Source organism: Teleopsis dalmanni, chromosome 2 (assembly GCF_002237135.1).
Source record: "Teleopsis dalmanni isolate 2A chromosome 2, ASM223713v2, whole genome shotgun sequence".
In the NCBI taxonomy this organism is placed as follows: domain Eukaryota; kingdom Metazoa; phylum Arthropoda; class Insecta; order Diptera; family Diopsidae; genus Teleopsis; species Teleopsis dalmanni.
The window spans coordinates 185,185,120-185,204,030 of NC_051847.1; the positions used below are offsets into that span (position 1 = coordinate 185,185,120).

Sequence of the window (18,911 nt, forward strand, 5' to 3'; positions counted from 1 at the left end):
AAGTTAAGTATACCAATTTAAAAAATTTGGCGTCTATCTGGTATTTACAAATATTTTTACTATGCGGCACAAGGTCAATAACAGCATGCAATAAATAATAAAAGATTTTTAATCAAAATATAAAGAAATTTTTTCATTTGATTGTATAAATGAATATATAAATAAATAATTTTTGATATATAGTATATAAAAATACTAATAAATAAATGAATGAATGCTTGTGAGTACAGACAGACAATATACTTTGACATAAATACCTTAACGTTTGGAGTTAAAAAATACTAGCAACATAGAAATTTAATTAAAAATATTGCGTTGAGCCTAGTTTCATGCTCGTACCCGTGAGTACTTGCGTATGGGAATACGTACTTGCATACGGAAAAAGATACAAACAAATGTTAGCTTAGATGAACGTGTACGCAGGCGGTAAGTTTATCTACCTTGAAGCAAAGTACAATATCGCATTAATGTGATGCGTTGTGAGATACCGTAGGTAAAAATTAACTAAAAATATTTATATATAAACAATATTGGCGACATGTCGGCAAAGTAAAGTTAATGAAACAACAAAAACAAAACAAAAAAAAAACAAAAAAAAATTTAGTATTGAAGAAAAGTAAATAAATTGCCTACAAATAACTACAAACGACACTCCCTTAAAAGCTTTCATACTCCAAGTCGTCCAAGACGACGATAAATAAGGTTTAAAGTCTCTCTGTGCCAACCAACAACACGGCAATTTAAAGCCTTCCAACTATTGCTTGCTTACAGCAAATACAGGGTGCTGGCTTGGGTATACAAACAGTGTATGTGTGTATATATGTTAAATTGAATTTATTTATACATTTTTACTTTTAAATAATTTTATTTTATTTACCATTTTGGCTTATTTCTATCAGTTGTAAACTGAATTTACGACTCATACGTTGGGATTTGTGTGTTGGCCTCAACAAATCAAACTGTTAAATCATGCGAGAAGTCTTGTGGCAAAGTTGATTTGACAGGATTAAAGTAGAATTTTATTACGTTCTAGGGCAATAAAGTCAAAAAAATAAAAAAAAATGAAACTTATTCAAACCCCCACGAAAAAATTTTGCATTTCTTTCATTTTTTTTCATTTTATGCAGAGGAAAAACTTACAGTTTTAATGATTTTGTCTGTGCCATGGACGGACCGAAACTGTCTGCAGACACGTCTGTATGTACCTATTGTAACACAGCCAATTTTGAAATATGTAACCTCGTACGAAACTGTTGCTTTTGATTGACTTGGCCAAGTTAAACTTAAAGAATTTTTATTTTATTTATTTATTTTTATGGTACAAAAAAAAAAGAATTTAAGGCAGTATATATATTTTATGAGTATGTGAAGAGTAGTATTTTATATGAAGTAATATATTATATGAGCACACACATGTTTATCGTGTGATAGACATAAATACCTTAAGGTTACGAGTATCAATCATTAAAGATTTCCATTAATTAGATAACAGAACTTTTAATTTTATTAAAAAAACGTTTAAAAGCATTATAAAGAACAACATTTATGTAACATCAACTCAACAATGTTACTTATTCAACATCTAGTTTTTTTTTATTTTATAATAATATTTCGAAAAAGTTATTATAAATATAGAGCTATTATTGATTTTCAAATGATATACTTAGGGTGATTCTTCATACCAGAAAATATAATGTTTATAAAAAAAATTAACAAGAAAGCAAAGATGCGCTTAAAATTCGGCGAGGAATTAATTAGTAAGCACAAGCTCTTGGGCTGCTCTTTAAACTAGAAATCATTATGGAAGGTCAGGTATTTTTTTAGTTTTTAATAAAAAAAATGTTTAAGCTATTAAAAAATTCAAACTTTTTTTAACACAAATAAAATCTGATGGTTATCAAAAAAAAACAAATATTGAGTTAGTATAAAGCAAAAAAAAAAAACAAAACATCAGAGAAGAATATAGACGCCGAATAAAAGCATATAAGGTTTCACTTAAAACACTTAAAAATATTTATATTATTATTAAAATATTAAAGATAATTTCAACCCATTATCGAACTAAATCAGTATACATTTAATATATAAAGTATAAAAATAAGTATAAAAATGATTCATCGTTCAAAATTTATTCCATCACCTTCGAATTAGGACCTATCGATTGCTGCAGGTAATCAAGCTGAAATTGGAATTTGAGCTCTTTTAGTTATTGCAGCTAACACAATTAATACCCCAATAATTAATATATTCATATCTAAAATATTAAATTTTAATAAAAAATATAATTTCAAGAACCATAATTTGATATTCAAGTAATTGCTAATAATAAAGCAACATCTCCGATACAATACGAAATAACTGTATCATCGCTTGCCTCAAGGTTAGGTTAGGTTATAGCGGCGTTCCTTAGGGGTTCCACTTAGGTCTATTAGTCCATTGTTTTTACCGTATATAGAGATAATATCAGGGTTTAAAACCAGCTAAAACCTTTAGCGAAACTTAAAATGCTGTTTAGTAGCAGGCAGTGGCGTAACTACAGGGAAGCAACTGGAAGCAACGCTTTCGGGCCCCCGAATTTAGGGGGCCCCACTATAAATTTTTGTATTCATTGTATTTCTTTTTAATAAATTCTCAAAAGTGGGATGAAACGTTTTTTGTTGGAATAACTTCATATTGCATTTTATGAAAGATACGTAAATTTTAAATTTAAAGTACATAATAAGTATGTACTGTAAATAAAATATTAAACCTATTTATGAAATAAAAAACTTTTTCTAAGAAAAATATGTGTCTTGATCGAGAGTTTATATGGAAGCTATATCTAAATTTAAACCCATTTGAAAATAATTTTGTACGTTGTCTTTTGCAAATATCAGTACTGTATACACCATATTCCATTTGAATACCTTTATTAAAAACGGAGAAACCTCATATCCGCTTGTTAAGTTTATATCATAGGTACAAGAAATAGACGTCCAATTTCAATCAAATCAAATGGTGAACAGGGTGCGCTCCCGAAAAGTATGTGTATAAAGTTTTATTCGAAGAGTTCAAAAGCTGAGAGAGTAGTTTGAACTGTAAAAGTATACTGATATATACTTAGTGGTATTTCCGAAGTTTCCTTTAATGCGTTACGAAAATCTTGACAAACCTTATATACCCTTTTTACATTTTTTCGTGTAAAGAGTATAAAAAGAGGGGCCCCTTAGTATGTTGGTAGGGGCCCCTTAGTTAGAATTTGCTTACAGGCCTAAAAAATGTAGTTACGCCACTGGTAGCAGGTCTTGTAATTGATCACGATCCTTAAGAAAGAGTGAACTTTTGCTTGCCTCAAACTTACTTCCATTTTACGTGGAAAATTGAAGTATGGCCCTCAATACTTTATATAAATTTGCTTTAACGATAGCAATGGGTTCAAAACTACTTTTTTGAAGTGGTGATATTTGACTTGGAAAAAGAATATTTTCGCATCGAACTGATCGGATGATTGGCATTTTGTCACTTACTTTCGTTAAGCTCTTCTTGACAAAACAGATTAAAACATATTATTCCGTTTTTCAAATTTTAAATTCCGGTTACTTTTTACTTGGAATGGAACATGGAATATATACGAAGCTGTGAATACATTATTTATAAAGCTGTCGTGGTAAAATAAGGACCGCCGGTAAATAAACTCAATACAGAATCTTTTACATTGAAATAACTTTATTAAATAATTTTATAGAGTGGTTTCGAACAGTTGTGAATTGTAAGAACAAAATTTTTATTTATGATTAACTTGAATTTTATACTGTTTAATTTATTTAAAAATAATTATAATTGAATTATATTATAAATTCATATTATATTAACGAAATTGAAATTCTTCGTTTATTTTTGTTATAAGTTATATTTTCTAATTAAGAATAAATTACTTTTATTGCATATCATTGATTTAGAAAAACAAATAAATTATTAGTGTGATTCAACGAAAGACTTAGAACACAAACTTTCTCAAGTGCTCTCACATTATCATTGATGGCAAGATAATTCCTATATGAATACAAACAATATTAAGGAAATATTTATTCCATTGTTTTTTTGTAAGATCGCTTTATTTCCTTGAAATTATATTCTTTTATGATTATTTTAATATGAATTTGCATTTAAATATATTTTTGCATAATTTAAGGAAACTATTTCTGTTGATGTCAGAAATTCACTTCCTTTCTTTGATTTTAAAGCGAGTATAAAATTTCATTTTATTGCAATTTTATGCATTTATGTTTACATTTTCAACCAGACTGAGTCCGAAGCAATTCGAGTGGCTCATTCAACTTTCAAATTTTATCATAACAAAAATTTCTTGCATGTGCTCGTGGATACTTGTACGAAAACTACTTTGCATTCAGTTGTACATTGCAAATTGAGGAAAAAAAAACTAACGAATTGATTTAAAAATGTAAATTTAAATTTTAGTAAAAGCAAAATTAGTATTGGTAACTGGATTAGCTTACATTGGCACCACTCACGTTGCTGACCAAGATACCGCAATAGTCGGGCGCACCCTGTTTAGCCCACAGATTTAAACTGAAGCCAACTGCGTCTGATCCATCGCCCATTGTCATGCAAGCGGGTGTGCGATAATCACGCGCATGCACTGCTCCACTGTACGCTACGTTAAATTTAACTTTGATGTTCATAGTGCCACCTTTACATGTTGCCGAAACTTGTGGTGCAAACTCATTTGATGGTTGTGGTTCCTGTGTGGACACCTAAAATATAAAAAATAATTAATTAATGTTTTTTTGGGAATAGTTGTATATTTATATTTAATAAATAGTAAGATCTATGAAAAGTAATTAACTTTAGATTTAAATAATATATTGACAAATCTGTGAACCGGAGCCATATTGTAGATTAAGTTGATCTACAACTGGGTCTCTGATTGATAAATGGTTTTCAGCCGAGAGAAGTCGCTACTGGTTATGGTAAGATATGGTAAGATATTGTCGACTTTGCTTAGAAGCAGACGAGACTTCCAGTGACATTCTCGTTGACTGCCCAGCCTTGATCTGGGACATGAGGAGATCACTTAACAAAATGAGTCAATCCAAAGAGATAGATGGTAGACTCTGTTTAGAAGCAGACAAGACTTCCAGTCACAAGACTTCCAGTCCCAAGACTTCCAGTCACTGCCCAGCATTGATCTGGGACACGAAGAGATCACTGGGTCGAGAAGTACGCTCCCCTTCTGACATTAGGGAATCCTCAACAGCCGACATTCTGGCTTTCATTCGAAAGGCGGAATGTCTTCTGTTCGGTTAGGGTCTGTTGCAGCACAAAAGATCAACCATGGTCGCTGTGCTCCGCTACGTTGGGAGCTGGTACCCCTTTTATTCCTATTTCTCTTCCTATATATCTCTTTTATGTCTATATAATGTAACTTGTGAAACAAACATACATATATTACAAAAACATTGTCTTATTCTAGTTTTACTTTTCAGAGAATATTTATCTGCATTTATGATGAGCATACACGCATACACGCACTCTGATATTACTACAAAAACTGGAAGCAATAATAACAGTAGTAACGGCTGCTGTAAACAAGTACTGGTAGTAAAAGATGAAAAGAAGGTAAGAATTCTAAATATTATTTACTAAAATAATAAAGTCAGACAATTAAAATTGTTCTCATTATTAAGTCTGCTTAATTCTATACTATATATACTGAAGTGATTAGTGTTGAAGATAAATAATCGTAATATTAAGTTGTGAAAAATCAAAAGGATTTGAAATACCATGGTTTAAATTTCATATGATTTTATTCTTGTTATTTGCATTCCAAAAATTTTATAAGGACCATTAAATCAGTAGTGGTTTCCAAAGAGCAATGCTGCATATTTGGGGTTATGGTTAGCCCAAGAATTTATTTGATTCAAATTAAATGTTTGTGTATAAATAATTTTGATGCTAATAAGGTTTGCGAAAGAATAAAAATTTTATATCGAATACCTTTTTACTTTAAAAAAGCAATCAGTAGTTAGAGTAACAATTTCTATTTGTTATAGAAAGTAATATAGGAATTCCAAATTTTTTTTGGTTGAAATGTTGGATTTTATATCTAAGTGCACAATATCAGAAATGGTTTCATTAAAATAGCTTAATTAACATTGATTGATTGAAATTTATTTAAAACATTATAATTCCATTGTATAAGAGCCCAGTTTTTAAATAATGATAATCTTTAAATAAAATAAAAGTCACTGTCATTTTATTTTAATTGTATTTAAAATGAAGAAGTGATGACATTCAACTTGATATTTTATATCAATTACAGTATGAAATACTTAAAGCCAACAGTTTACTTTGATAACTAATTGAATTTAATTAAGACTGTTTATTTATTTTAACTGATCTTAGAAAATGATTGGAGTTCTATTTTGATTTTGTAATTAGTTAAGTAATTGTAATATGAATATTTATGATTCCTAGATAACTATGATTTAGAAAGATAACTATTAAATAGGTCTAATTAGGTTAGATGGTACAGGAATCCCTTTTAATTCGATTAAAACTGATTTCTGTAATAAAATTAACTTAAATCAGCAAATGATTTTGATAAATTTTTTATCTTAGAAAATTATTGGAATTCTATTTTGATTTTGTAATTAGTCAAGTAATTGTAATATGAATAGTTATGATTCCTAGATAACTATGATTTAAAAAGATAACTATTAAATAGGTCTAATTAGGTTAGATGGTACAGGAATCCCTTTTAACTCGATTAAAACTGATTTCTGTAATAAAATTAACTTAAATTAGCAAATGATTTTGATAAAATTTTTATGTTTTTAACTTAAAATATTGTATGAAAAAAAATCTTATAAGTAGCTCTCATCAAATAGAAAAAATTGATTTTTAACTTAATTCCAAGAAAAGTCGATCATAAATTTTAACATTGATTCGAAATGTTCTACAATAGATGAAGCAACAAAAATAGCAATAGAAAGAACAACAAAATTGAAATAAAATCAATTTTAATTGATATTTCGTCTTTTGCAATGGATAGAAGCTAAGTAATGGGCGCAACTGTGCTTTTACTACTCATACAGCGAAATACAACCAGGTGGCAACCAATGCAACCAGGCCATATTCAATTAATTTAGCACTGAATCTATATAAAATTGCCAAAATAAAGCTATAAAAAAATTACAAAACAAAAAAAATAAATAAATAAGAGTATGGAAACCTATTAAACTGAAGTAGAATGTAGGTAATATCAGTGTTGAAAGTTCAGAACAATAAACTTACGGATTTACTTATTTTTATGACTTTGTTTTGGTTTATTTTCTTCATCCTATTAGAATTTTTTGCCTTATTCACGATTCAGGTCATAGTGCTAGGCAATATGACTGGCCGATATGACTGGCTATGCTAAGGTATGAGTAAAGTAGAATGCGGCTAAAATTTATTTATTACACATTAAAGTTCTGAAAAATTCGCGGCGTTTGTTTGGGATAGCCTTGGTGGCAGCCAGATTATAATATCGTGGTAATTGAATTTATATCAAGTACTTTAGATTTTTACTGTTCTACGGCAAAGTGTTATGCTCAAAAGTCAATTCATGCAGTTATTTGAAAAGCTGCGGGATGAAATCATATACAATAAGTTCAAAGAATATTCAATAAATATTTTAAGGTTGCTCATTTTGCATTTGCCTTAAAGCTAAGAAATGCTACAGCCTTTCATGAGAATTTAACTAAATAGCTTTGAAGATTAAGTTATTTTATAGATTTGACTTTTAGAAAGGTAAAGGTTGATAGTAAAACAAAATTTGTTAATAATTTCAATGGACATATTTTCTAAAAGTTTTCGTATTAAATTTAATTTTAACATCAGTTATGGCGCCAGTGACTGTTTCACTTAATAGAAACTATTGTTTTTTAAGAGAGACGTTTCGAACAGTACTGAATTGCAACAACAAAAATTTTTACTTACATTAAGACCGAAAAGTTTTCGGAAATTCTCATTTAAAATTCGCGCGCTGTATATTTTTCGATATTTTAAGTTTATGTAGTTTGGCAGCAATTAAGGACAATTACTATGCCAAAAATGAGCGCGATCTGTCATACAGTTCGTTTACGGCAGCTGTTGAAACCAGTTCACCTCAGTAGTGCGTTGCGAAAAAAACAATGGAAAAAAATATTGAACAAAGAGTTTGCATCAAATTTTGTGTTTCGAACGAAATTTCGTGTGCAGAATCGTTGCGAATGCTACAAAAGGCTTATGGGGAATCAGTTTTATCGAAAACTCAAGTTTATGAGTGGTACAAAGCCTTTCAGGACGGTCGTACGACCGTCGAAGACATTTCGCAACGCACTACTGAGGTGAACTGGTGTTCAACAGCTGCCGTAAACGAACTGTCTGACAGATCGCGCTCATTTTTGGCATAGTAATTAAGGACAGTGCTGCCAAACTACATAAACTTAAAATATCGAAAAATATACAGCGCGCGAATTTTAAATGAGAATTTCCGAAAACTTTTCAGTCTTAATGTATTTTTAATTAAGTGAATTTTTGGCTGACCATATGAATAATAATTATTTATATATAATTAAATATAAGAAATAATTGCAAGACCACCGATGATGGGTATTTGGAATACGAGAAACCGCTGTATGGTTAGTCAAAAATTTGAATAATTAAAAATAAATAAAAATTATTTAATGTTAATTTTTTATTACTGAGAGTGACGTTTCTTTTGACGAAAAGAAACTATATATTTAAAAGTTAAAATGGTTCGAAAAGAAATGAAAAGAAAACAACAAAAATTTTAGTTAATTTGTTGAAATATGGGTGACTATACAACACTGATCTGAGTATTGTCAAATACAAATAGTCAGTGATCGTAGGGAATATTCGAATTTTTTAATTAATTTATAGTCCGCATATATATAAAAAATTTTGTTGTTGTTATTCAGTAAAATAAAATTTTTTTAATACTAATATTGTTGTCTTAAAAAAAATTCTTTTTAATAGCAATAATTAACGAGCATTATTTTAATATTTTAGATGATTATATCAAGTATGCGTCTTTTTTATGTAATAGATTGAATGATTTTCACTTCTCCGATAACCGTTACATTTAAAAATCATTTTTAAGCAGTAAAAATATACATATGCCTCTTATATGTAGATTGATTTTTTATCGTTTTTATTATTATTATAAATGGTCTACGGACTATTTTTTATTTTTGTATCTCTTTTTGGTGCTGTTAGCTGGCCAGAGTAGGATAAAACCAAGGCAATTCACCATTATGCCGAACATTGTGGGTTCCTTTTAGCTAATAATTTAGCTTTTACCTACTTTAATGAGAAGTAAATGCTTACGTTAGTTGAGTGAAGGGGTTTATTTCGTAACTGATATGTATTCTATTAGGTTAAGTAGTATCAAATTTATATAATCTCGAGTAATGGCCTATTGAGATACTACAGGCTACTATTACATCAACGTTATTAACGTTGATCATACGTAGACTAGAAGTGAACCAACCTGAAAAGTCTTTAACGTACCAAAGTTCCTAATTTGGTTTGATGACAGTTTTGTCAGAAAAAAATTTCTAAGGATTTTTAATCTTTTACTGATCAAAAATAGGGATTGATATAAAAGATGAATCATGGATTCCTTCTTCCTTCAGTGCCACAACCATAACAAATATCAGAATGGCGTAGACGAATTCTCATAGCATGCCTTTCTAGTACACACTAAACTGATAGCGTTAATACTGAGCAGATTACGCTTGAGTTGAACCAGCTGACTGGTACGTCTCTTGTCCAGTTTTGTCCAAATAGATTTTGAGATTTGATAGGAATTTTTATCTATCCTGAATTTTTTGTTTTTGTTTAGTTGCGAGCTAGCCAATGCAAGTGATTACGTATGGCATCTTCAATAACTTACTTACTTTACTACTGTCCTTCTCTCCTAATAATTCGATTAAAACTTGATCATGTCGGGAAGGCTTTCGATACTTTGTCACTTTAGTTGGAATAGTGTTACTCACTAATAAATTTAAGAATTTTATAGGTAAATATAGCTGTATGTTATATGTGTAATTGCCTATTGATAAAATTCATTACAGTGGGAACACAATTCACGTGAATTGTGTTTTATTTTTTTAAGGAGTCTTTTAATATTGCTATTTATGGGCATTACTTTTAAAAGTTGAAACATTGATCGATCGCAAATACCATATACGAGTCTACATATAAGAAAAGTAGAGGCAACTTGTGGGTAGAATGAAATAATTTTATTACTGTCGGCAGTTTAAAATACAGTTTTAAGGTAACTTATCCTTGTCAATATTTAAGCAATAGTAGTAATTTCTTAAAGCAATATTTTATGATATGAGATGTCAAGAATTACTTTCATGAACCTAAGGCCGGATTTAATATGCTCATAAAATATAAAATGGCATTCATGAACTTGAGTTATTTCTCATGAAAGATTGTGTTAGTATTACTTTTTTTATTACACAAATGCTGTTTAAAAAAAATTAATGAATTTATATAAATCAACTTAAATTTAACTTAATCCTACGTTTGTTGATAATTTAAATACTTTTATTTTCATTATATATACGACTATGGCTTTAACTCTCTTTTGTTTTTGTCAGCTATACTTTTGCTTTAAATGCATTGTTTTATTTTATTTATTAATAATGATAGTTATGTTTATAAAACTAATAATAACATGTATAGATATAGCTTTGGCTGCTGAGGCCTTCAGCTATTAAATGTATTGTATTATTTACATATTGTATGGGGGTGGGTAGATAGGTAGTATCGGCTAATCGACACCATGCCTAGATCTAATAGGTTTATTGCATTCTTAAATGTATATGTGTGTGTTAATACCCAATTCAAAGAGATGGTTCAATCCAAAATAATGATGGAATTAAACCCCTTAAAGAGTTTAAAGAGTAAAGAGTTTGAATTGAGTTTTCGGAATAAGAGATCTTTTTCAAGTTACTTATTGAAGGTAAAATAAAACTAGCAGGTAGTCTTCCAATACTTCAGAATTCTATTTTTGGATGGGTTGTAGCTGGCAATGTTGAAACTTCAAATTCAGGCACGGCAACTTGTGGCATATACACTACTAAGGAACTAGAAGAATCTATATTGGAATTCTGGGAATCAGAGGAAATTCCTGATTCAACTTCGGAACTCACAGAAGACGAATTGTGAATACAGATGGCATCTGTATACAGACATCTGTATTGAGATACAGATGGGATACTCTAAATTTTTTTTAAAGTGTGATTTTTAATATTGCTTCATTTATCATTGCTGGTATTGTTTATCTTTTGCGTATGCGGCATATGGAAGCAAGTCCAGAAGAAGATAGTATTACTTATGTGTTCAACTATGGTCCTATGTTATTTATAAAGAAAAAAAATACTAAAAAAATCCAATTAAATTGATTAATTGATTAATTGATATTTTACAATTTATTTAAAATAAATTTTAGGATATATAAAGTTTATACAATGACTAATAGAATTCTATTCACATAACTTAAATATAAATTGGCAATAGTCATTCAATGAAAACTTTATTAAAAATGTATATATGTTTTAAGGCTGACATATCTTGGCCCAGTTAATTGTTTGTTAAAAACATTTGCCAAAAGTAATTCTTGCCAAAACATAAAGTAGCACATTCGCTGACTCAATGAGTTTGATTAGAATTAAAACGTGCAATGTATCTACTCGAATTTATGTGCTTGTTAAATGTTCGTTTTTATTTTTTTTTATTGTAATTTCAGCTACAGTTTTAACTGCAACTGAAGTTACTGTTTTTTGTAATGGTTTTAATGGATCAAGATACAAATTTTGGCTTTCGTGTGGCAAAAAGACATGTTGCGAATTATTTGCTTGCAGCAACGACGGCGTGTTGGGCTTTTTTGCATAAAAAAAAAACTATTTCTTATAGTACGTTTTAGAAAGTGTATCTATATCTCAACACTTAAGAATTCAATTTTAATTTCAGAAATTTAATTTAATCTAAAAAATGTATAAATTCGTACACGATTTTATGGTAACAAGCCAATAAAACAAATTTTGCTCGTTGCATTTTATTGAGAGTTAACCAAAAAGGCCATACTAAACCGATAACATTGCTGTTAAAAGGTTTCGTAAATAGTTGTAAGATAAAAGCAGAGATTAATTAAATATTTATATGAAAATGCATAACATATGAGTATGAGATATATGTAGCCATTAATTGCAAATAGGCATACTCGTAAATTATGTTGATCATAGAAGCACATTCATATTGCTTATAAGATAATAATAATAAAATTTATAATTACATTTTGCGGCATTGGTGGTATGATGGCGGTATGATGGTGGCATTGTATAGGTACGAAATGAGTACCAAATTAAAATCAATAAATTTATAATAAAACCATTATTTTTTTTAGGTTCAATGTGCTGTTCCAACGTTTGAGGGTCGCCAGTGACACACAGCCAATAGAGCTTGTTTGGAAACTGCAGTGTTTTATGCAGGCGGTATTGTGTTTTTGCATTGGTTTATTTTGTTAATGCGATTGCATGTCACAAAATTGTTCTAAAAAAAATGCACAAATATTGTTTTAATTTGCATTTAGCTTATTTTCTCGCCAATATTGATAATTAAGTTAAAGTAGAATAATGCAACATGCTCTAATAATTTCCAAATTGTTAAGCAGCGTGGCCATTTACTGTTGAATTGCAATTCTTTTTATTAACACTGAATTTGTGTTAAGTTAACATGAGTAGCGTTTATAGTTCAACAATTAAATAAATGGCGAATTCAGTTTAAATAACTGCAACATGTGGCTATTTAATTAAATACTGGAACAGTGTTCTTAACATGAAAGAAGATATATTGTTTTCTAAGTAGAATAATAAAAAGAACTCAACCGTTAATATTTAACAATTTAACACTTTTTATGTATGTAGATAAACTCATATTTTATATTCTAATATGAAATTTCTAATATTCTAAATAAAAATGATGAATACATAATAAAGGGCACGAATGAGTATTTACTGCAGCTGCAAGTTTAACAAAAGACTTAAGCAAAGAACTTCTTTACTACAACCTAAAAATATACATTTAACTTAAAATATTAAAATATGAAATTTGTGTTTTATTAAACATCAAAATGGGACTTAATGACAAGCTTTAGCTACTCTCAACGAACTACCATTTTTTCCTCATAACGATGCTGTCATATATTTCAGCTATACTGAGTAGATATAAACAAGTATAAAAACAAAAACTACCGTAAAGAATGCAGCTAATCTATGAAATATTAAATAACACCTTTTTATATATACAAACAAATTATATATAAAAAAGGAAAAAAAAACGAACCATAAAAAAATGTTAATAACATCAAAAAATAGAATTGTGTCAAAATGAAAACGACTTTACTGAAATTTAATTTAAAACTATAATTAATTATGTTTTAATATTCGATAGCAATTTTTGTTATATTAGTATATCAAAACCGTAGAGTTTATGATTGGAAATTTTGCCTTTCTTCTCCGCTGTAGCTTTTTGTACTTCGACACAAAAATGCAGTACTCAGCTGGAGGCTGATTTTAACAGAAATAACAAATAACAGTCATTAAACGTTGTTCGGTACAAGCATGAAATGTTGCAACCATTTAAGATCTTAAATGATTTATATGGCTGGAAGGGGTCAAATGTTGTAGCATAAAAGTTAAAATTTTTTTTTTTGTCTCATGTAGTGCTCATGCGCTCCTCTCAAGCCCTGGCACACGTAGACTATGTGGCATTAACTTAAGTTTAAACTTAATCCGTCTGACTGGCGAATATTAATGATGCAGAATTATATGGGCAATTACTTAGAAGAAAGTGAATTAATTATTTTTTTGTATTTTTTTTGTTTTAAAATGAACAATATCGTTTCATACAAATGTTGCCTTGAGATGTAGTCGTTTAATATACAGAGTTGAGAATTAATTTTGCAATTACCGAAAGTTTATAAAATGTATCTATACATATATATATATTTTTTTATATGTATGTACTTTCTTTCGCCTTAAATAATTGGACAAAAATGAAATCTTTCATATAAACCCTCAAATAATCCTACTTACAATAAAAAGTGTATTTTAAATTCAAAACGATGTTCATATGCACGATCAGTATTAATATATACATATATATATTGTATATATTCCTCACTAACATCAAAACGAGTCAAATCATTTTAGTATATCCATGTATATGTATATCTGTTTTGGGGTTAAATAAACGGATGAAATTTATAACATAGACTTTCTTGGATTAACAAAATTTGATGCTTATATAGTCACTATTTTATCACTTATTTTTATTATATATTTATATGCATTTTACTATAAATTTTTTTATTAGATTACATATTCAAAAAAAAAATAAAAGGTATTTATTTTTTGTTAATAAAATCCTGCCTCTGATTTCACAGTTTATATGACAACTTCTCTAAATCTGAATCGATTTAATATGTAACAATTTAGTATATTCCCTTATATTACCGCTTAAGATTTATGAGAACGAAGTAGGAACCAGCAGAAGAAGAGGGCGACCAAGAAAACGATGGTAAGACAGTGTGCAGCAGGATGTGGAAAAAATAAACATAAGAAATTGGAAAACAAAAGCAAAAAATAGAAAAGAATGAAAGACTGTTGTTAAACAGGCTAAGGTCCTACATGAACTGTATAGTCACGGATGATAATTCTCTTATATAAATATAGTCAGTATATGCGATACAATATTTTATTTAAATGCCTTTTCTAAAAGCGGGGAAAACTTATATCTATTTGTTCAGTATATATGACAGCTACAGAATATAGTGAACTGATTTTAGTCAATTCGATAAATAAGATAATATACAAAATGTGTTGCTTCAGATTAAACAAACACACGTACAGGGCTAATTGACAAAGGGAGAGCTGATTAGGAATATATATACTTGATGGGATCTTATTACTGGCAGTATATATTTCACTTATAGTATATAGTGGTTTGATTTTGATCAATCCGATAAATAAAAGAGTATGCAAAAGTTTCAACCAAATAGCAGAAGAACTTAGGGAGTTGTTTGAGGTGAAACAGACAGATGGACAGAGCTACTTCGGCTCACTCAGCTGATCAAGTATATATATATTTTATGGGGTCTCATATCATATTCTTGGCAGTATATATGACATCTATCTATCTCTCAAAAACCGAAAGAGTAGTTGGGTATGAAATAGCCAAACGGATCAAGTATATATATATACTTTATGGTGTCTGCGACGTTTTCTTGAATGTGTTCCAAAAATCTTGACATATAGCTAATACACCATTTTTACACTTTCTTATAGAAAAGACATACAAATTTTGGAAGCAGAAAACTGTTCGAAAAACTTTGATATATAATATATATTATTCATTAATTAAACAATTCTCCTATGACAAAAACACTGCATTTTTATGCTTAATATTATAATTATATAGGTTACATATATTTTTATATACTATATAGTTTATTGAATTTAAGAAGGAAAGAAAATTTATTAATCTTGTATCTTATATTTGGTTTATTAATATAAATAAAAATATAAAAAGAATAAACAGAAAAAAGTATGAACAGAATTTATTTATTATATTATATAAGTATTACAATAATATAAAAAATAATAATAATAATATTAAGAAATACATCAAATGCACCAGGAAACACAAAAAAAAATTTTTATATTATTTTAGTGAATTAAATAATTTATTATTATAAATTATTTGTTATTGATAAGTTATATTATACTTTTAAAAAAATGTAACGAGAACTCTATTTAATTAAGTTTAATTATTCGTGCTAAAATAACTATTGAAAGCTTTATAATTTTACTTTATGCTTAATGCAATACCTTTTAAGATCATTATTTATTGAACAATATTATTTAAGTAGAGATATAAAGTTTCATATTAATTTATTTAATATGATATAACTCAATATATAAGATCTGGCACTCAATATATAACAGCTTATACAATTTAAACATTTTTCACATATATTTAATTTGTTTTTTTTTTATATATAGATACGAGTATATTGTTTATGTAATGAACAAACCAACAAATATTTAAGGTGGGTACACTAGTTATTATGCAATCGATATACAATCACCGTCAATGGAACAATTGCGCGCAGCTGCAGTAATTGCAACGATGCAATTGCAGTCAAAGAAAAAACAACAACAAAAAACTGCGACAGTAAGATACTTTGCAAATAATTGTTTGTATTGTTCACCTATATTTTTGTGTTAATTTGAATGAAAAAAAATTTATTTATGTACGAGTTTATTTTGGTTGCCAGATAATCCACTACACTAACCCACAACCGTGGCTTAAACTAGGCGGAGTTATTAGGCGGCTTGTACCGGATAACTGCTTATGCATAATTTAATAGTGGAAGTCGTTGTTTAACTTGGTTAAAAAGTTGGAGGTTGAAATATAATACTTTTTTATTAACAACTTTAAATTTGGATTATAAATCAAATATATTAAAGAAATATATCTTATTCTTAATATTTGATATTTAATATAATTCATTAATAATTTAAATGGCTTTTATAATAGATGAATGCATGTATGTTGTAATGGATGATCTTTTGATATAAGGGCTTTTATAAAACTTATCCACTATCTGCCTTAATTGGTTGCTGAACTATGAACCCAATTTTAATTGGCAATTTATTCGCCAAGATATTGCTGATGTTGAAAGCAGCCTGCAAATTACGAAAAAAAAACGCGATTTTGTGTGCAATGAGTGATGCTGTATGACTCTAACATCTCAATAGCACAAAAATTTTAATCCTTTTTAAATATACTCAATGTGTGCTTATCAAGTATTTATGATTAAGTTGGTTGATTTTCTGCATTACTTTAACTTCTAGTACATTTCATAACATATAGTCTTTTTAATTGGAAAATATAATGGAAATAATACAATATTTTACGTTGAGTTGATAAGGTATGAAAAATTGAAGGGATTTAGTTTTAGATAATAAATATAACTTTATTTTTATGATATTCATTGATTAATGTTGAAGACTCATTTTAGCAGGTTACCGACATCTTCAAAATAATAAAGTTCGCTTTCAAAAAGTATGCTTAAAATGTTGTATTCGAATAGCTAAAAATAGGAGAGAGTGTTATGAAACAGACTGACGGATACGCTCGTCTATCGTCTATATATACTTTATATATATACATACTTTATGGGATCTACGATTTTTCATTCAATGAATTTCAAAAATCTATGCTAATATACCTTTTTACACTTTTTTAAATTTAATAAAATTTTAATATAATTAGTATATTTTTATCTAAAAAATAATACCTTGAGAACGCATACTTCTTTATGAATTTAGTTATTATTTAAAAAAAATATTTCTTCATAAACAGGTATTACGATATAATTAAAATATTGTATTTTTTTGATAGGTTAATTTTTTTTTTTGCAAAAAACGAAGCCAGAAGTAAAGACTTATATTTATTATTGTTGTATCTAAAATATGGAGACCCTGAAGTATTTAATTTCATTAGAATAAATGTATAGGTAACGATTTTTTTTTGAAAATTTTTGTTTAGAATGATTAATTTCTAAACTACTATTCTTCTTGATAAGGACAAAAAGTTTCAAATGTAACCCTTTAATCCTAGTTAGAGGATTTTAAATGAATACTAGCATATATAACTATATACAAATGGCTTGTCACAATGATTCTCAAAGGATGCAGTGACGTGGTGAGATAGTTCTGAGCACTTTCTAAACCTAATATATAGACGGGATATATATATATGCCAACATTTTTATGGGCCTGCATTTTTTAATGAATAAAAGTTTTTTCCGGTTAAATGTAACTGCTTTCTGGGGTATAACAAAGGACCATTATTTTCGCTCAACTGAGGTTTGATGTGTAAGGCCGTCACTTCTACCTAAATTAATGTTTGTGCAATAATTTGTATGGATGGGTTATTATAATCACCAAGTAATATATGGTGATAGTCTTCGAGATGTCCAGACCCGATACGATCGCAGGCCAATGCAAGTCATTGTGCAGATAGGTGGTTTCAAGTACTTGTTGTATTTGTACGTATGATCATGTTTTTTTTGAAAAAAAATTAAAAATACGGTGATTATTTTAGTTTTATTAATTATTAATTTAAATTCAGTTTTTTGCGATACCATAGGTTAGGTTAGGTTAGGTTACTGGGGTCGTCCGAAGACTCACTTAGACCATCAGGTCTATTGTGATACCCTAAAGAATTTGTTACCTGTCCCTATAACTATTTGATACTGGCCACAACGCCATTGACACGAACTATGGAAATAGAATTTAGCTCTCTTAGTGAATTGAAAAATTGTGACCCTAAGTAGGAGAGTCAATGTCTTGCGAAAGTAGGACACTGTAGCAGAAGGTGTATTGGTGATTCCTCTTCACCATCCTTCATGCCATGTCTTGGGATATCATAAAAATAAAATAATGTAATTTTACCAAAATATATCAAAGGAAAATTGACGTAACTGTGATAGATTAGAAACATGTCGCGGGCCGTGGTTTGGACAGCCCTGATTTAGATTTTATTATCTATTTTAAAATATAAGCAGTGTCATAATTATTTCTTACCTGACAAATAATTAGTTAATATGTACTTCGAATAAGTTTTTTAAAAGCTTTTTAAAGTTTTTTGGAAATATTAAGTAATTTTAAGATTCAAATGAATGGTTTTGAATAATGTAAAGTAAGAATGGCTTGAGTGGAATATTAAGTTTTTTATTTTTATTTTTTTTGAAAGTATAGCTGTAATATTCACAATACTGA

The 18,911-nt window shown here is 28.6% G+C and overlaps 1 protein-coding gene across 1 annotated transcript in view; it reads right to left on the reverse strand.

Annotated features, from left to right (window-relative positions):
* LOC119673929 overlaps positions 1 to 18,911 on the reverse strand; it is a gene marked incomplete at its 3' end in the record, with an annotated part of 53,352 nt that overhangs the window by 14,699 nt on the left and 19,742 nt on the right. Inside the window, 1 exon segment of the mRNA XM_038085046.1 lies at positions 4,497 to 4,754. Within this exon segment, the coding sequence (XP_037940974.1) occupies positions 4,497 to 4,754 (258 nt within the window).